This window comes from Dendropsophus ebraccatus, chromosome 2, assembly GCF_027789765.1.
Source record: "Dendropsophus ebraccatus isolate aDenEbr1 chromosome 2, aDenEbr1.pat, whole genome shotgun sequence".
In the NCBI taxonomy this organism is placed as follows: Eukaryota; Metazoa; Chordata; class Amphibia; order Anura; family Hylidae; genus Dendropsophus; species Dendropsophus ebraccatus.
The window spans coordinates 154,249,224-154,264,284 of NC_091455.1; the positions used below are offsets into that span (position 1 = coordinate 154,249,224).

Below are 15,061 nucleotides of genomic sequence, written 5' to 3' on the forward strand. Positions count from 1 at the left end.
ATGGACTCGAGCATGCTCAAGGGTCGCTCATCTCTACTAGTAATGTATTTGCATGTGGATTCATGGTTCTCCTCCACTGTGTCAATTTGTGTACAGCAAGTGTTGCACACTAGATGTTTTGGAAGTAATTATGCCAGGGAGGTTCAACACGTAGAGCAGAATTCTCTATGTCAGATGTAGAAGATTGAGAGGACCACCATGCTGGTGTTTGATATGCGGTCTGTTTAGCATGTTTGGACATGAGTGGCCCCTTGAGGTCCATCTTGAGGAGTTGGGATCTGAAAGGATGGTATTAACGGTGTTGCTAGTGATTATTCAAGTGTAGCTCCTGTCCCTGCATATTCCTAGCTCAGCATCGTATGTAAACTTTTAGTGTATGTGCAGAAACTTTAGGTGAAATTTCAACAGTGTGTGAACATAGCCTTTCTGTGTTTTCAATCCACTGGTTTTGATTGCAAAATACTGATCAATAATACTGATTGGGAACATAGCCTTAATGTTTGGGCACCTGGAGCTCTCTACCAGAAGCCTATGCTGGATGGCTCCTGATTTGACAGCTGTCACTCTGACTGGGACAGCAGACAAGAATGACGTGGCAAACTCTCAGTGCAGAATGCTTTGGGCACCAGACGTAAAGAATCAGTTTTCAGGGCACTTGCTGTAGTGGCATTTGAGACTTAAAGGGAAACCAGCAGCAATTTATACGTATCTAACCTGCTGATAGCTCCTTAGTGGTCATGGGGCGCTAAGGATTAGGTATGTCTCTTTCCTTTAACCATAATGCCTTTCCCGTGCTGTTAATTGTGCACAGTAAGCAGTTAGATGCCGTGAGGGCGTGGCTACCGCCTCTCATGGCACCAATCTGCGTCAGCCCCTCAATTGATATTCATTAGAGGGGCCGGGCCAGGGGTGCGTATCCCCCCCCACACACACGGCGATCTGCCCCTGGGCTGGCCCACTACTTTGCTAAGTATTAAAGGGGGTGGTTTGGGGGGCTTGTAGCCCCCCCTTCAATGATTATCAATGGAGGGGGCCACATCAGTACTTGAAAGGTCTGGTAGCTACGCTCCCCTACGGTAGCTACGCTCCCCCTGGTAGCTTTTCTCCCCTAAATCGCCCATCAGGAAGTGAAGTAAACTCATTCTTACCTAATGAGTGTTGACCTCAAAAAGCCATTTTGTGACAATGACATCATCAAGAGGGAGGCGTGTCTAAGCTCCATTAAGCCAGCCTCTCTTTGTCAGATGACACAAGTTGCTCTGATTGGATGAACAAGCTATAAGCTAAAAGAGTCACTTAGACATTACAGGAGACAAAGTGCATTATGGGAAAGCCCAAACCAGGAAGTAAAGAAAAAATGAAGACACAAACGGGAGATTCAGGGACATGCAAACAGCGGGAAGTTCAAACGGAGACAGACTTAGGAGGGATGGTAAATTTAAAAACTATGTTTGATTATTATTATTATTATTATTATTTTTTTTTTTTTTTTTTAGAAGCGCTGGAGTACCCCTTTTAATCCTCAGCGCCCCTTGCCCAAACATCCAGCAGATGCAATTGGTTAATAAACAGTATCTATGCTAAAATAAATAATAAGGGCAGACTAGATGGACCAGGAGATCTTTTTTCTGCTAACAATGTTCTATGTTTTTATAATATTAAAGTAGGAAAATATTAAAAAAATGACATGGAAGAAGATGCACGAGGCTATGTACATTCAGGTGCAAAAGTAAAATAAAAAAAAGACAGACAACCTACAAAGTCCTGCCTACACAAATGTGCTGCGCAACAGCAACCCAGACAAAAACCAATGACACATGCACAGCAACTATAGATATACAAGAATTCTTTATTGAGATACAGTCAATTTAATAAATAAAAGCAGATAAGATGACATATGGGATAGAACACAGAGGTCAAAACTAGAGGGGGAGAAAGACATCAGTGTGGTATAACATGGATAAATAGAAAGAGTAGTATAGCACTACCATCTAGTGGTCATTAATGGTTATGGCACAAAAACCTGGCTCCTAAAGCATAGAAAACCAGGTACAACTGAAATTACTCAGAGAAGCTATATTTTAGGAGGGAAATACAGATAATGAGGGAAACAGGTATGTAGTCCCAAAAGTAATTCCCAAATACAGAAGGGTGGATATAATAGTCAACCACCCTGGTGTGCAAGAGTTATACACTTATGCCATTCATGGTATCAATACCACATAACCACCACTGAGGTCTTACCCCCCGTCCAGCACTACAGCCCGACGTACGTTTCGCTCACTTCATCAGGAGCTAATCAAAAAAAAAAAAATTAGTTTTATAAGTGGTTAGTTCTTGTGACTCTTGGAGTTTTCACATTTTAACAACCAGACTGGTCCACACACGTTGGTAAGCTGGCAACTTGTACAATGCAGAAACTATTTTTATTAATCCAAAAGAATTAGCTGAAGTAGCAACAGAATTTACTACCCCTTTAGTGGTCACCCAAGTGATATTCAGAGATGCATGGGTGAATCAGTGTTTTTTTTTTTTTTGGGGGGGGGCGGTATTTGTTGCAAATATATAGTGGATAAAGCCATTTCCCAGTAAACATGCTGTTAGCTGTGATGTTAGTGCATTATTTATGGCTTTAACACTTTATTTCTTCTAACTAGGTATTTTTTGGTGGACACTGAAGGCAAAGTGTTGATGACACAAGAAGGAATATTTCGAAGTAACTGTATGGATTGTTTAGACCGCACAAATGTTATTCAGAGTTTACTGGCACATCGCTCCCTCCAGGCCCAGTTACAGGTATAGCAATGTTATCTGTTTACTCTATCAACCACAACCAATTTGTATGTAATTGGTTTTTATTTTTCTTTATACAGTGGTGCCTTGGATTACTAGCATAATTCGTTCCGAGACCGCGCTTGTAATCCAAATCTACTCTTATACCAAGGCAAATTTTCCCATAGGAATTTATAGAAATGCAGACAATTGGTTCTACACCCCAAGATAATGATTATTCTGAATAACATGTAAAACAAACCAAAAAAAACAGTAGAATATGTGATATTATAAGTTACTGTACAGTAATGGAGAGGATGGGAAACACAAGGGCTGACAGAGACTGAAGGGATATGAAGGAATGAGCAGGGCAGATGTGGGCACATACATGTAGCATTCTCTGTCCGGGAAGAGAGGGGTTACAGCTATGAAGAGATAACCTCCACAGTCCTGTCCCCTGATGCAAGCCCCAGCCTTAATTTCCTGGGTCAGAGTACAGTGCTGTAGACCCAGCTATGCAGACCATGCCCCTCCTCCACTCGCGCTCCCACCCAGTACAGGGAGCTCTTAAACCAAAGGAATGCTCTTAAACCAAGTCACAATTTTGAAAAACTGTGAGCTCTTAAACCAAAACGCTCTTAAACCAAGTTACCACTGTACTTAGTCACTTGAGGCCTTGCTTTTTATGGCTAAAGCCACTATTACACAGGGCGATATTGGGGAGCTGTCAGCGCTCGTTTGCTCCTTGCGTGCTGCCGCCACTATTGCACCTGTCTGCAGTGAGCGGGTGAGAGCTGGGGAGCTGCAGGGGGGCTGCCCAAGTGATCGCTAAATCGCCCGGGCAGCCCATAGAAGATAGCAGCAGTCTGCTGCCGCCGCTCCTATTCCGCGGAGCTACGGCAGGATATCGCTGCTATCGTGGTCATTTGTCTTTCAACATGATGAAAGACAAACGACAGCGACTATTAATGGTGCTTTATTTATTAGCACTTTTCAGTGTACCGTATAATGTATTACAGAAATGGAAAAGAAAACTTTTTAAAATCTTTGCACAACCATGTTTTAACCCCCATTGACCTTATTTTTTCACCTACAGAGCTGTGTAAAGGCTCCTTCATACGCTCTGATATTTAATTTTCATTAGTTCTATTTTGAGGTAGATCTGACTTTTTGATTATATTTTTTTTCTGGCATTTTATGTGATATCTAATCATCTCGATATGTTTTTTTTTTCCTAACTTTATTTGTGCAGATATATATATCTATATATATCTATATATATATCTATATATCTATATATATCTATATATATATATCTATATATATATATATATATATATATATATATATATATATATATATATATATATATATATCTATATATATATATATATATATATATATATATATATATAATCTCTATCTATCTATCTATATATATATATATATATATATATCTATCTATATATATCTATCTATATATATCTATCTATATATATCTATCTATATATATCTATCTATATATATCTATCTATATATATCTATCTATATATATATATATATATATATATATATCTATCTCTATCTCTATCTATATATATATATATATATATATATATATATATATATATATATATATATATATATATCTATATATACACTCACCGGCCACTTTATTAGGTACACCATGCTAGTAACGGGTTGGACCCCCTTTTGCCTTCAGAACTGCCTCAATTCTTCGTGGCATAGATTCAACAAGGTGCTGGAAGCATTCCTCAGAGATTTTGGTCCATATTGACATGATGGCATCACACAGTTGCTGCAGATTTGTCGGCTGCACATCCATGATGCGAATCTCCCGTTCCACCACATCCCAAAGATGCTCTATTGGATTGAGATCTGGTGACTGTGGAGGCCATTGGAGTACAGTGAACTCATTGTCATGTTCAAGAAACCAGTCTGAGATGATTCTAGCTTTATGACACGGCGCATTATCCTGCTGAAAGTAGCCATCAGATGTTGGGTACATTGTGGTCATAAAGGGATGGACATGGTCAGCAACAATACTCAGGTAGGCTGTGGCGTTGCAACGATGCTCAATTGGTACCAAGGCCAAGAAAATATTCCCCACACCATGACGCCACCACCACCACCAGCCTGAACCGTTGATACAAGGCAGAATGGATCCATGCTTTCATGTTGTTGACGCCAAATTCTGACCCTACCATCCGAATGTCGCAGCAGAAATCGAGACTCATCAGACCAGGCAACGTTTTTCCAATCTTCTACTGTCCAATTTCGATGAGCTTGTGCAAATTGTAGCCTCAGTTTCCTGTTCTTAGCTGAAAGGAGTGGCACCCGGTGTGGTCTTCTGCTGCTGTAGCCCATCTGCCTCAAAGTTGGACATACTGTGCGTTCAGAGATGCTCTTCTGCCTACCTTGGTTGTAACGGTTGGCTATTTGAGTCACTGTTGCCTTTCTATCAGCTCGAACCAGTCTGCCCATTCTCCTCTGACCTCTGGCATCAACAAGGCATTTCCGCCCAGAGAACTGCCGCTCACTGGATGTTTTTTCTTTTTTGGACCATTCTCTGTAAACCCTAGAGATGGTTGTGCGTGAAATTCCCAGTAGATAAGCAGTTTCTGAAATACTCAGACCAGCCCTTCTGGCACTAACAACCATGCCACGTTCAAAGGCCCTCAAATCACCTTTCTTCCCCATACTGATGCTCGGTTTGAACTGCAGGAGATTGTCTTGACCATGTCTACATGCCTAAATGCACCGAGTTGCCGCCATGTGATTGGCTGATTAGAAATTAAGTGGTAACGTGCAGTTGGACAGGTGTACCTAATAAAGTGGCCGGTGAGTGTAATACCTGTGTATTGTATTGAACTCTTCAATTGACATTTTACTAGTACAGCCGCCTGAGGTAGACTGTACTAGCAGAATTATCACAGCAGCCATGGAGGCCTTCACAGAGGTGCTGATTAAGCCCCTTAATCACCACTGATGCACATTCCAAATGCTCTATTAGGCTGCGTTGACACTGAATTAAACAGGCGTTACATTGACACACTGAGGCGGGGACTGCGATGCAGAATTCCGCCACTTTTACTCAGTGTGAACATCAGGACTGTGGAGTCTGTAAGCCGCAACTCCGACTCTTGAATTTTATCAGGTCCGACTCCTGCTCATAAATGGCCAGTCAGATACCAGAGGAGGTATTTATCACACTAGTTCAGCAGCTTCTACCTAATGTCCTATATGATCCTGGGGTGACTTCTGAGTAAATAAGAAAAAGTCTCCAGCCTCCATGTCCTGAACTACTCAAAACTAGACTAGATGGAGCAGGTGGTCTTTTCTGCTGACAATCTTCTATGTTTCTAACCAGGGCTGTTGAGTTGGTAAGCCGCTGCTCTGACTCCTGAATTTTATCAGGACCGACTCCAACTCCTGCTCCTTCATAGATGACCAGTTGGATACCAGGAGAGTTATTTATCACACTGGCTCAGCAGCTTCTCCCTAATGTCCTACATGATCCTGGGGTGACTTCTGAGTAAATAAGAAAAAGATATAAAGCAGCTTATCCTGTGTGTGCAGTGGATGCAGCCAGTCTCCAGCCTCCATGTCCTGAACTACTCACAACTAGACTAGATGGAGCAGATTGTCTTTTCCTGCTGGCGATCTATGTTTCTAATATTAATCATACACATAGATACACTGCTAACAATGCCAGATACCTGTGATATAGAGGGGTGACACATAGTGATATAGAGGGGACACGGGGATGGTTAAAAGGACTTCTTTATTATGAACCAACCACCCCCTGTCCCCCCTGTTTTTTTTTACTGTTGCCCAGAATACTCCTTTAATTTCTGCCTTTCTCTCTCACACAGCCTGCTGCAGCCATAGAGCACACACACACACACACACACACACACACACACACACACACAACCTGCTGCATCCATAGCGCACACACACATCCTGCATCCTGCTGCAGCCATAGAACACAGAAGAAAAACACAATCTTTTCCCAGAGAGAAAACACCACATTGAGGACAGAGGTTACTGCTGCACTACTTATGGCTTCTCCTCCTTCTCTATATTACACAGGATATCTTGATATTACACTGCTGCTCATATACAATCATCCAGCATCCAGGAACAGATCTCCCCACACACAATGGACTCTTCCAGCTAAGAAACAAACTGCCAAATAGTGACTGACAACTTTTCCCTGACCACCCTTACCTAATAGGGCCGGTGTCATATTAGAATGTTGCTCATTAAATATATTGACAAGCAAAATTTATAAAATTCATATCAAAACTCAATTCTAAAATTTTTAAAGATTTTTTTAAAGCTGGAGTCCGAGTCAGTACATTTTTTTCCGACTTCAGCCAAAACTAGCTCCAACTCCACAGCCCTGGTAAACTTACTCTTGTACGGAGAGATGCTAATATCAGGCAAATCTCTCCTAGTGTAACAAAGCCAGCTTTCTTGTTGGCTGATCGCAATCTTTCAATATGTTAAAAGATAATCTGCTGTTGGAAGCACATCTCTGTGTAATAAGAGATGCATGGCCGAGGGCTGATTAAAGGAAAGTGCTGCACGAATGTCACTAGTGATGAGCTGTGTAACAGGCTCAGTTAAGCGAGCATCAATCTGGCAGATTGATGCTCGCTTAACTGAGCCTGTTACACATCAAGTTTGGTCATGTAATACAGCCTTAACTGCCTAAAAAAACTGAACTGAATACAGCGTTTCTTCAATATCCAAAAAGATTTCTACTTTATTTTGCCATTTGCATGCAGAAAAAAAGACATTTCAACCCTTTAAAACATTGGTATTGAAGAAACGTTGTCTTCAGTTGCTTGTTTTTGGATAGAGTACTGGGTACAAGCCAACCTGGTGGAGGACTGTGCGTCTTGGTGGGGATACCGCTGTTTCCACACGAAGTGCCTTAACTGTCTAGAAGCTGCAATTGAGAACAGACTGATCTCCAATGCCAGTCATTGATGGCGTTAGCTGCAGGTTGTAGCTGACACCTGGGGTTTATTGAACAGGACAACTACTTGTCCTGTACATTCTTTTCCACCCAACCCATGATGTACAAAACATGTATGTCATAGGTCAGAAAGGGGATAAAATGGTAAATCATGATTAGAAAAAAAGTATCCACAAATAACATTCTTTTTAGCTAGTTTTCCCTCTGACACGTTTTCTTCTTGGCTCTAAGCCCAAAAAGTTTTCTCATATAGTAAAGTTGAATTTACATATTGTAACTATACTTACCACTGGTGACACCATCAGGGTGCTTTTCCTTCTCCTTGCTTTCATATTGTCCACACCTCTTTTACACTCCTCTGCTGTTTCTGCTTCAGTCCTCCAGTGTCAGCATACCTTCTCCTATTGCTCTCTAGTTAGCCTGGGTAATTTTACTGAACTTTACATAATCATGTACCTGTTGATTTGTTTCTTCTTAAAGGAGTACTCCAGGCACCCCCTGTAAAATCTAAACTCCTCACACACTGGGGGATGGCTACTGGCTTCCTCTCTGTCACATTTCTTCCCACTCTCGCTCTCGCTGCCCCCTGCACTGTTCTCTGTTGCTGCTGATTACATCTCCAGCTTCCTGTTTGGACCAGTGTCTGTGTGCTGCATATTCCTACAGTCCCCACAATGCCTTGCTCCCCTAGCCTGCCTCTGTATACCTCCCACCCACAAACATGGCCACAACCCCGCCCCCCCCCCATCCCTAGCTCCTCTATTCCCCGCCTCCCTCCATCTATTCGCCTTCCACTGCACAGCTTAGTCCCCTACACAAGCAGTAATGGTAAATACTGACAACCCAGCCCCCTTATTTGGTTGTCCAGTGAATAAAAACTTCAGCCACCATTGTCTTCTTTTAATATAGCATGATGCTGAGGGTTAAGGTTGTGCAACCTGGAGTTGCACAGCTTGAAAAATTACTGCCAGCATCTTGTCCAAGAGACAATGATGGTCCAACCCCCACCATCATGCCATGCTGATACTTGATGATGGTGATTGTGCTTATGAAAGCTGTTGATAATGGTGGTTCTGTTTATGCAAACTGGATTTCAACAGCTTGCATAAGCACATAAGGGGGTTGTATGTGTGCAAGCTGAAGTTGCACAGCTTCCAGAACTACTACCACCATCATTGTCTCTTGGACAAGATGCTGGTAGTAATTTTTCAAGCTGTGCAACCCTGGTTTGCAGAGCTACTGTACAACCACCTGCACCATGCCATGCTGATACTTAATAATGGTGGTTCTGTTTATGCAAACTGGATTTCAAGTATCAGCATGGCATGGTGTGGGTGGTTGTACAGTAGCTCTGCGAACCAGGGTTTCACAGGTTGCAAAATTGCTACCAGCATCTTGTCCAAGTGACAATGATGGTGGTAGTAGTTCTGAAAGCTGTGTAACTCCAGCTTGCACACATACAACCCCCACCATCATGCCTTGCTGATACTTGATGATGGTGGTTGTGCTTATGCAAGCTGTTGATAGATAGATAGGAGATATATGGACTATGTGTTATAGCTGCATCTGGCATTGACAGGGTGCCAAATGCCTCCTATTCTGTGACATCTGATGCTGCAGGCAGCTGCAGATCTTCTCAAGAATGACTGAGAAGCAGAGGAGACTGACATCATGCAGAGGAGGGAGCCCAACAGATAATATACTGTAGTATATATTAGTGATGGGTAGTTCGTGAGTGATTAGTTCAAAATGAACTAATCTTCAGAGTGAACTAGTTCATCTAGTTCACCATCCTGACAGAGATTAGTTCATTATGAACTAAACAGAAAGTGGGAGGAGACAGTGATCCCTCATCCAGCTCCAGGAAACAAGCTCCCTGCTCTCACACTTGCTCTATAGCTCCTGATGCTGTAAAATAAGGTAGTAAAACACTTTACCGCACACATCACATACAAATATAATAGTAATAATATTAATAAAATTGAAATTGCACAATAGACAGACACAGCCCATATGTGTGTATGAGAGAGAGAGAGAGAGAGAGAGAGAGAGAGAAAAAAAGTTTCTATGTGTGGTTCATGTCCCTCACCTGTCTTTGTGATTAGATCAGCCTCCTGGAGCCTAGAAGATCAGTCTTGCTAAAATCTTTACCCCCTGGCTCCTGTTCTGTACTCAAAATGGTGGCTGCCTCTCTCTATCAGCTCCTCATAGGATATGGCTGGAGAATCAGCAAGCTGTTTTAGAGGAAGATTTTCTTTGCCCCCATAGCAACCAATCACAGCTCAGCTTTCTGATATTGCTCCGGCAAGTGAGAGAACTGGAGAATGATGAAAGTTAAACATTTAAAAAATTTAATCTTGCCAGTCTGACACAGAGCTCCTTGCAACATGACATTCTGTGGGACATACAGCAGCTGATAGGTACTGGGAGGCTTGAATATTAAAAAAAGAAAAAAAGGAAATTACTAACTTGACTAAATAACTTTTGAATTTATTTTCTCCAGAGTACCCCTTTAACAAAAGTTTGTTATATAATGATCAGATGTATTAACTATATCTGATCATTTTAACAAGACTATAACTCATCCTAGGAGCCACAGCTTCTGTGTAATGAACTAGAACTGTTCAATATCTTCTCAGCAGAATACAGAGAAATACTGAACTAAATGAACTAATCTTTTGAACTAATCTTTTCAATGAACTAATCACCAAAACGAACTAGATTTCCCATCACTAGTATATATTGTAAAACTGGGCGGGCAGAGGAGGAGTAGGGCAGGCAGAGGAGGAGTAGGGCAGGCAGAAGAGGAGTGGGGCGGGCAGAGAATGTGTTGAGGGGCGGGTTTGTCTGTGAGAGAGAGGAAATACATCACGTCTCAATATGGCACCTGTGGAACAGCATTGAGACGTGATGTGTTTCCTTCTTCCTGAACTACAGAACTTCCTTTGGGACTTTGATTCTTTGAAAAAAGGGTAACATTACAGCTGTCCTAAGGAGTGTGGCTTGTCCCCAGTGTTTGTTTTTTTTTCTTCCAGTTATAATTTTACAGTCAGAAGAACACAAAAGAAGCTTTACACACCCCAGTATCAGATCCCCAGTAAATTACACACCCCAGTATCAGGCCCCCAGTATATTACACACCCCCTTCCTCAGAGCAGCACACTGGCTGTGGCGTAGAGATGGCACGCTAGTGACATACTGTATATACTGGTAGATTGTGCCCATATGAGGCAGTGGCACCCCATATCATCATACTACTACCCCCTTCATCATCTTGCCCCTCCATCATCATAATACTACCCCCTTCCTCCTCTTGCCCCCCATCATCATACTTCTACCCCGTTCCTCATCCTCCTGCCCCTCCATCATCAATCTACTACCCTTTTCATCTGTAATTAAAACAAAAAAGGCTATACTGTGCTGACCTGTATGGTTCCTCTAGTTCCCCCACGACTTTCTCTCCCTGCTCTGCGTGAGTGACGTCACTTGCGCCAGTTGTCAAAAAGAGAGAGCGGCCCCTTTAGATACTGTCACAGCGGGAGCTTATTGTTACCTGCTGTGTCAGTACCAGGGCCGGACTGGGACTTAAAATCAGCCTTGAAACTCAAACCTTAGCAGCCCACATAACATATCTTCCCTGATATATCATAGATTGCAGTGTACTATACATGGTGTAGCGATAAGTAATACCGTTACAGCATGACCACTACCATCATCATACAGTGACTGGATAATAACACCATACTGTTACTGAATACAATCACAATATAAAGACCAACATTCTTCCTAAGCAGTGATCGTATTGTGGTAGATCCCAGCTGTATACAGGTTCTGGAGACTTTATAAGTGATTATAGTGCAGGTACATCCAGTGACTTACAGGAGGCGTCTCCTCTGCATGAATTGCAAGTGACGTTTTTGCTGATGATCAATTTTTCTTGGTCATTATGAAGATTCATATAGAATACATGATAATTAAAAATAGTGTACTGTACATAACATCAATAAAAAATATTTTTTATTGATATGTTATGTACAGTATGCAATTTTTAATTATCATGTATTTTATGTGAGTCATGTAAATAAAAAAAAAAAGAATTTAGATTTGTGAACTATGCCCATTGTATCTTGTTGTGTATAGTGGGTTGTTCTGTTAAGGATAGGGTGACATCTAGTGGCGTAGTGATTAACTGCAGCCTAGCTTGTCCTGATTATTTAAAGGGGTACTCCAGCGGTGGGGGGGGGGCTATTTTTGGATCTGGCCGGGGAGGAGGTGGCTGAGAGAAAAGACGTCTACTCACCTCCCCGGTTCCAGCGGCGGGTCCTGTATCGCGGCGCTCTGGCCCTCGGTTCCCGGACGCTTCCGGGTGTCTGATGCTGGCTCGAGACGTGACGTCTCAAGTCCGCTCAGCCAGTCAGTGACAGAGGCGGGATCTGAGCGGAGTTGAAACGGATCCCGCCTCTGCCACTGACTGGCTGAGCGGGCTTGAGACGTCACGTCTCGAGCCTGCGTCATACACTAGGAAGCAGCTGGGAACCGGGCACCGGAGCGCCGCGATACGGGACCCACCGCTGGAACCGGGGAGGTGAGTGGACATCTTTTCTCTCAGACACCTCCTCCCCGAGTGGCCAGATCCAAATATAGCCCCCTTGCTGGAGTACCCCTTTAACTCTCTCTAACCTCTTTAACTCTATCCCAAATCTTTTTTTGTGTATACACCTTTATAGTATTGTAGTATCAGGCCCCCTCTGTACCTCATATAGTATTAGGAGTCTTCATTGCTTTGTCTCCATATAGTAATAGGCCACGCTTCTATTCTTCCTTATAGTAGTTCGGACCCACTGTGCTTTCCTATAGTAGTTATGGCCTCCTCTGTGCTCCCATATATTATAGGCCTCCTCCCTATCCCCACATCGTATTAGACACCCCTCTTTGCCTGCAAAAAGCATGGGCCCCCACTATACCCCCTTATAGTATAGGACCTTTCTGAGCCTCTGTATAGTGTAATTCCCCTCTGTGTGTGCCTGTATAATATAGTCCCCGCAAGTGCAGTAGCCCCCATATAGTATAGTAACATCTCCCAAATAGCATAGCCCCCCCCTTCTCCGCCTCTTCAGTAAGTTGCTTCTCCTCCTGGCTCCAGTCCCCTCCAGCGTTGACTTGCTGCCAATGGCAAGTAGACATTCCCTGCTGCAGCACATGGGGCGTCTTCTTCTCCTCCAGGATCCTCTGCGGCACGTCCATGAAGTGACGTCAGCTGTCAGGGATAGGTGCTAGTATACGTGCCTGTGCACAACACATCTGCTACACTAGGGGCATTGTAAAGGGGGAGAGCGGCCTTAGAGGCTGCGGCCCCGGAGTATTGAGTGTACCAGATTGCCAGTCCAGGCCTGGTCAGTAAACTGTTAGTTATAAGCACTCATTAAGCGTGGGGTGGGGGGGCGGAGCTTCTCGGGACATGGTTTTGCAGGAACCTCAAAATCGGGACAACTATGCCACAACTAACTTCATCTCCTAAGACCCTTTGTGGCTCCATAATCAAACAGCTGTCCTGTGAATGCCAGCTTAAGGTCTTGTCTATTAATGATGCTCAAGTAACAGTTTAATTATTTCATGTTTCAGAGACTTGGAGTCCTCCATATTGGGCAGAGAATTGAAGAGCAAGTACAGTTTGAAAAGATTTATAAAAATGGTAATGTTCTGCATTTATTGTAAAATATTGGAGATTGTATGTTTATACAGGAAACGTGTAAAAAAAAAATGTTTCTATAAAAAAATTTGTTTCATATTTAATATTTGGTTATTAGAGGATATTGAGTGAAGAGGAGGCTGCCATTTACAATAGCCTTTGTAGCTCTATATTGCACATACCTAAAGGGGTATTCCATCCAAAATCTTTTTTAGATTAATAAATAGCTTACCCATAGCTTTATATATTGGTCAAAGCAAGTACTTATGTGTTCTGCACAGTTTTTGCATTTTTTAGGCTGATTTACCCCCTCTGCATGCAGAAAATGAGCTAAACGGAGTGCGGGGGGTAGGCCTTGCTGGATAAATGACAGCAGTAATGAACAATGAGCACAGGGAAGCCCCACCCACCTCCGGACTCCATGTAAACTTACACTATAGAATCTGTAATAGGTAGCTGCTCCCAGGCATCAGACCACAGGATCACAGGGAAGGAGGGTGCCCTGTACAGAGGACACAACACAGCAGGGCTGCAGCATGTCAGGAAAACTAGTGATATTCTTAGTCTAAGAGATTCAGAAGAGGGGAGCGAATTTCACCAGACATAGGTGGCACACGGCATGCTGGGGCCTGTAGTTTGTGGGACAGCGCCATTTTGAAAATCATACATGAATTTGAAAAACCACCATCCAAGGAACAGAGTAGCCTAGAAAAGCAGGAAAGGTCTTAAATGACAGGGCGGAATACCCCTTTACTAGAGATGAGCGAACCTCGAGTATGCTTGAGTCGATCCGAACCCGAACTTTCGGCATTTGATTAGCGGGGGCTGCTGAACTTGGATAAAGCCCTAAGGCTATCTGGAAAACATGGATATAGTCATTGGCTGTATCCATGTTTTCCTAGACAACCTTAGAGCTTTATGCAAGTTCTGCAGCCCCCGCTAATCAAATATCGAGAGTTCGGGTTCGGGTTGGACCCGAACCCGTTTCGCTCATCACTACCCTTTACCATACCCAATACTCAGAATGGTAGGAGAAGCTGGCGGCAGATTAGTGGAGCATAGAAGTTGCTGCCATAGTCACAAACAGTGGCCTCCTTCTCAGCAGTGCCATAGTCCCGTCAAACTAACCTGATTAGCTTTTATGAGGAGGTAAGCTAGACTGGACCGGGACAACTTCCTGGATGTCACATACTTTTTCCAAAGAATTTGATGGTGTGCCACAGAAGAGGTTGGTTAATAAATTAATTGAGCGGGTGGAGAATGTGTGTAGGTAACTTGCTCAGTTGTAGAGTACAGTATGTACCATTAATAATCACCCTCCTAAATGGGTCAATTTTAGGTCATATTTTCTTTAATATATTTGGGGGCTCCTCTGGGCCCAGCTGCTGCCGGAGAACCTCTGTTTCTGTGTGTGTGTCAGGGGTCAAGCAGACGTAACCTGGTTACAAATGGTGGTACAGAAGAATGTGTTCTGGGTCCTGTTCTTTTAAATATGTTTGTAAGTGACCTGGGAGAAGGTTTGGTAGGTAAGGTTTGTCTATTTGCTGATGGCACAAAAGTGTGCAATAGGGTCAGTAATATGGAAAATG

At 42.9% G+C, this 15,061-nt stretch overlaps 1 protein-coding gene across 1 annotated transcript in view; it reads left to right on the plus strand.

Moving 5' to 3' along the window:
* Positions 1–15,061, plus strand: part of SACM1L (SAC1 like phosphatidylinositide phosphatase) — a 146,382-nt gene that overhangs the window by 114,112 nt on the left and 17,209 nt on the right. The window contains exons 14-15 of the mRNA XM_069958554.1: positions 2,658–2,796; positions 13,406–13,475. Of these exons, the coding sequence (XP_069814655.1) occupies positions 2,658–2,796; positions 13,406–13,475 (209 nt within the window). The remainder of the gene's footprint in view (positions 1–2,657; positions 2,797–13,405; positions 13,476–15,061) is intronic.